Here is a 5,368-nt window from a genome sequence, read left to right as displayed (position 1 = left end):
TCTACAATTCAAACTGATGTCAAACTTTGCATACAAGTTTATATATCAGTAATTTAAGTTTCTACTCTTTTACATTTCCAAAAATCACGTTTTAAGGTAATAAGGGCATAACGGTCAACATATGAGCAATTAACGGAAACATGCATATTAATTGGATAACTAATGAACCAAGGTGTATAATCACAGAGGGTTGTTCTAACATGTAACCTAATCCAATTAAAGCTCTGAGGCATTTCTAAAACATGCCTAAACGGGTCAGAACTGAAAGTCAAAGTGAAAGTCAAACTATGTGACTTTCGGTTCCGAACCGGGTCTAAACAGGAAATTGTCGGGTTGAACATGTTTAGACATGCTCTTACACTTATTACTAAGTTATAACAATATCCAACAGGTTGTATATGATCTACAATGTTAATTATGCATAAATGGCATTTTAGACTTCCTGTTGACTTTTTAAGTAAAGGTTTGACCCGACTTTTGACCTGGTTAGAGTGATGATCAGGGGAAACCCTTTTGAGGTTTTATTACCCACATAAATACCAACTTATAACTACTTTTAATTCGAGATATGACTGAGCCATTGTTGACTAATCTCGAAGTCAAACCGTAATTACGACGGTTTGACTTTTAGCTAAATAACTAAGCTAAACTCAATTTAGAAAGGATTAGAACACTTACTGAAGTCCTAAGCTTGATTAGGGATCACTTGGAAGCAGGTTGGAGCTCCAGAAATGATCAGAATGCTGAAGGAATTGGTGTGAGAATGTTTGCAAGTTCATACTCCTTTTATAGTGAAATTTCTACCATAAGAAGTTGACACTTGGGTCTACAACTCTCCACAACTGATCAACACTTGTTACTAGAGCTTAGGGGGTGTCTAGGGGTCAAGAGAAATGTGGAAAATCGGATAAGATTGATCAGATTGCACTTCAGCAGGCAAAACCCAAAAATTTCGAAGCTGGGCACCCCTCGCGTGACGCTAGGCCCCCGTCGCGTCACGCTAGGCCCCTTCTGCACAAAATCAATATTTTTAGATTTTGCGATTTGATCCTTGGCTCTTCAAAATTCGATTAGGCACTTGTTTCTTGCATTATGAACCCTTATAATTGATCTATAAAGGCTTTAAAACATATACCCACTTTGTTAGGTCCCCGGTTAACTTCGTTGTTACCCGAAAAGTCCTAACATTCAACGTTTACGCTTTAACCCTTCGCACACGAATTCGATCATAACTTTCTCATACGTTAACGAAACTTTACGAAATTTAAACCGTGTATTCTAGTGAGCATGATTAACCGTTACAAAGCTTCGGGTTTGTCAAAAGGTCATTCAGAGGTATAATTTAAACATGTTGACACATTTAGCCCCTGTAGTTTGTAATCTCTCACATTTAGCTTCGTATGATCCATGATTTATTCGTTTGAAGGTATGAGCACCATGTAGGGTTAATGTACATTATATTTACCCTTTGTTGACATTTTTAACCCTCGAATTTACCTACTTTCAAGGTTTGTCAACTTTAGTCCTTTATTTATTATTTAATGCCACGTGTAAACTCATGACACGTGTTAACACATTATTGGACGCAAAATTTCGAGGTGTTACAAAAATTCTTTGACATTTCATATAGTTTGCGAATTCATGGGATGCATATGCGATATCAGTAAAAAAGTTAAAAGAATTCTTTGAAATTTCATATAGTTTGCGAATTCATGATAATACAAATGCGATATCAAACTTTTCAATATCCCCTTCATATAGTGTGCGATTTCATATAAATTAAACATGCGATATCATAGAAAGGGACATTTAAATGTTTGTTTCTTACAGTTTGCGAATTTCTTTCGAATCAAATGCGATTTCGAATAAGGCTGCAACCAAAACTTTAAAAAAAAATAAAATTTGTAACAAAAATACAAAAAAAAAAACTACCAATCATAAAAACTATAAATGATATTATTTTATATAAAAAACCTTAATTTATTGACGATGTGACTATAATTTGACATGTAATGATGAATTTTACAATAAATAATACTGAACTTACCACCCTACCTATATAATAAATTTACTATATTAATATAAAAAACCTTGATAACTACCTTCCATATTAAGACATAGAATACCAAATAAAACACACACAAAACACACAGACATAAACAAAAAATGGCATCTGAAGATATGGAAAAAATAAAAAACATTGCAATCAAAGAGCTATTGTCAACTCGCACGTTGACAGAAATAAGCACTGATGTCAACTCTTCTCATCTGGTTCTTGATGTGCAGGGCAAAATCCTTGAACAAATCAAGAACAATCAAGCAGTATCGGAAAAGCTACTTCAAGAACCACCATCAAGCTTCAGGGACAAAGCTTCAGGGACAAAGCTTTGGATCACATAAAAGAGCAATCTCGAGCTGATGACTTAGCCTTCTCTTTCCTGACAGATGCTCTACACACGGTGAAGGAGAAGATGGAGTTCAGCTCTACTGAACGTGACAAAATCTTTGCTTCAAGTAACTAAATTTCTGTTAAATCATTTTATGGTTGTAGCTGTGTTTGACAATAACCAATATTTTGTATTTTGGATATATGTTTTGAACAAATATTATGCTTTAATCTAATTTAAAAATCGCATGAATGAATTAGGGATCTTTGCCACTATAACATAAAAAAAAACAAGATAACTCAACATCGCATGTATTAAAGGAGAAATCGCATTTGAAAAATCATATAAACTAAAATTAAACTGATGCATATAAAAATCGCATGTTTATAATACTAAAATCGCATGTGAAAAATGATATACATTAATGAATATAAAATCGCATGTGTTTCTTATAAATTCGCATTTACATTTAAAAAGACATTACTCATCCTCGTCATCTTCATCTCCAGACACCTCTTCCCACTGATCTTCTTCTTCAGATCCATCATCACTGATGTAATCTTCAAAGTCATCTTCCTCTTCGTCGTCTTCACCCTCATTGTCTTTGTCTCTCACACCATCTTCAATCTGGACACCATTCATCTTCTTTTTTCCCTGTTTACCTTGTTGTTTGGCTTTAAGCTCGCCGCAAGTCCGAATGTCATGACCTTTTTCATTGCATACGCTACATGTCCTTGACCTTTTCCCTTTGCGGCTGATCATTTGTTCCTTCTTAGATTTAATCCTTCTATGCGAGCCGCGGCCTTTGTTTCTTATACCAGCAGGCACACGAACAGTAGGGGGCAATTAGTTACTGGCTGTTGATAACAATCAACTTTGAAAATCGGTCAAATTTTGGATCAAGTTGCTTGGTTATGCGACTCTGATCAACTCTCTCTTTAAGCTGCATCATTTGATCCCTCACTAAGACAAGTTGATCAAAGTCGGAAATCAAATTACTAACCAAATACTTCCCTGTGTGAATGATTTCACGAGCAATCCGTTTAGCCCTCTGATGCACATCCTTGCCCCCCACATTTAGATTGTACTTAACATTTAACTCATTCGGCACAACATCCTTCGTCCATCTCTTCATAACATATTTGTTTGGTATTTCTTTAACACCAAACATCTTGAAAAGAAAATATATGTGTTTGCATAGCAGCCCATACTGCTCAAAACGCAAACAGCTACACTGTGCAGTTACATCATTCTCGAGATTCTTGAACCACACCTAGCAAATAACCAAAAAAAAATGAATAATAAGTTTTAAAATCGCATGTATAAACATAACAATATCGCATGTTTAACAATCATGTAAGTGAGTCAAATTAATATCGCATGTGGAACATAACAATTTCGCATTCCTAAAAAAATAATGTAAAATAAATAAACTAAAATCGCATATGTAATGTAACGGATTCGCATATCTAAAAAAACATGAAAAATACCTCCAATAAACCATCTCCATGTGCTTTAAAATCCTTCAACAATATTCTGATACGTGGACCTTCAACTTTGGTGTCCATCGGCAAACATTCGGAAATTGTTCCATGTATCTCTAATTGCTGATAAAAAAATATAGACCTGGTGTAGATCTTAGCAGCATCTTTTTCCAATGTAGTTTGACTCCAATCAGCTGGCTCAGTATATCTTGAAATATGATCAGTTTTCCTATGATTGAACCTTTGAACATCCATTGCCCCATCAAAATGATTCATAAACTCTACAAGTGTGAGTTGTGAATTAGCAACCTGACAAAAAAAATGGTTCTCACTCTCTGATCTTGAAGTTGTTCTCATAAAACTTGACATTGGCTCATGCCGGTAAAAAGCCGGAATCCACATGGATCTCATCCCAAACATATCATCAATCCATTTGTTTTCAGTGAGACCAAACTCAATCATCACCAACTTCCACTGCTTCTCGAATTCTTCGGGCTCAATCGAATCAGTCCAAACAATGTCGCACATCCTCCTTTTAAACTCATCATTATTGCACAACTCATGCCCAACCTTTAACAAATAAATGCATTTTAAATCAGTCTATTACAAAAAAGCTATAATAATTAAAAATAACACCAACAAAAACAACAAAAATGTTGCATGCTCTACCTTATCTGCCACTTTTTTCATTATGTGCCACATACACGATCTGTGTCTGCTAATAGGGAAAACCTCCTCAATAGCCTGTTTCATAGCAGGGTCTTGATCCGTCACTACAACATTAGGCTGTCGACCAAATGACTTTAAAAATGAATTTAGAAGCCATTTATATGATTCAATACTCTCTGATGCCAACAACCCAGATGAGAGTGGTTGTCAATGCCTGTGAACGGGACAAACACCATCTTGTACCTGGACAACAAATGCGAAATCACATTTATTACATGCGAATTAATAAAAATCAAATGCGAAACCAGAAGGAAAAGCATGCGATATATTCAACACCACTCTGTTGTCTACACTTGCGATATTGAACACTCATTAACAGACAAAAACATGCGAAAAATCAGTAACAAAACATGTTTGTCTTTGAAACAGTTACCTGTTTGTCTTGAAGGTTGCATCGAACGATATCACATCGCCAAATTCCATATAGTTAAGCTTGCATAAACCATCAGCCCAGAACAACCCAGTTAACCGTTTGCCATCATCAACAAAGTATTCAAACGAATAATCAGCTAAATACTGTTTTTTGTCAGTCATCCTATTAATCACCATGTCAGCGTCATACTCTCCTATATAGCTGTTTATTCGCTTTCTAAAATTTTTGCAATCATCAACCGTGGCACCAACGTTCTCGAAACCACCATAACGTTTCCTCATTATATGGAAAGCTTTGACAGGACCAAGGTTTAAAGTGCCAAGTTCCCAAACCATCTCCTCCTGGACATCTGACAATTGTCTGTAAGCTGGGAGCATGTGAATGTCATTTTGACA

General features: G+C 35.5%; 1 protein-coding gene across 1 annotated transcript; it reads right to left on the bottom strand.

Annotated features, from left to right (window-relative positions):
• Positions 1-2,867: 2,867 nt before the first annotated feature.
• Positions 2,868-5,149, bottom strand: LOC118483981 (protein FAR1-RELATED SEQUENCE 2-like). The gene is made up of 7 exons (XM_035979812.1): positions 4,974-5,149; positions 4,714-4,783; positions 4,541-4,672; positions 4,204-4,441; positions 3,878-3,987; positions 3,391-3,660; positions 2,868-3,041 (listed from the first exon to the last, which is right to left on the bottom strand). The coding sequence occupies exons 1-7, from the start codon at positions 5,147-5,149 to the stop codon at positions 2,868-2,870; spliced, it is 1,170 nt and encodes a 389-aa protein (XP_035835705.1).
• Between the last annotated feature and the right edge of the window lie 219 nt (positions 5,150-5,368).

This window comes from Helianthus annuus, chromosome 11, assembly GCF_002127325.2.
Source record: "Helianthus annuus cultivar XRQ/B chromosome 11, HanXRQr2.0-SUNRISE, whole genome shotgun sequence".
In the NCBI taxonomy this organism is placed as follows: domain Eukaryota; kingdom Viridiplantae; phylum Streptophyta; class Magnoliopsida; order Asterales; family Asteraceae; genus Helianthus; species Helianthus annuus.
This window is presented reverse-complemented; position numbering and strand designations above follow the sequence as displayed.

Bases quoted from the DNA above. Each gene is read 5' to 3' on its own strand.
- LOC118483981 (XM_035979812.1), bottom strand. From the start codon at position 5,149: ATGGTGATTAATAGGATGACTGACAAAAAACAGTATTTAGCTGATTAT. The intron at 4,784-4,973 runs GTAACTGTTTCA...TTTGTTGTCCAG, and splicing joins GCAACCTTCAAGACAAACAG to GTACAAGATGGTGTTTGTCC. The intron at 4,442-4,540 runs GTAGAGCATGCA...TATTTGTTAAAG, and splicing joins TGAAAAAAGTGGCAGATAAG to GTTGGGCATGAGTTGTGCAA.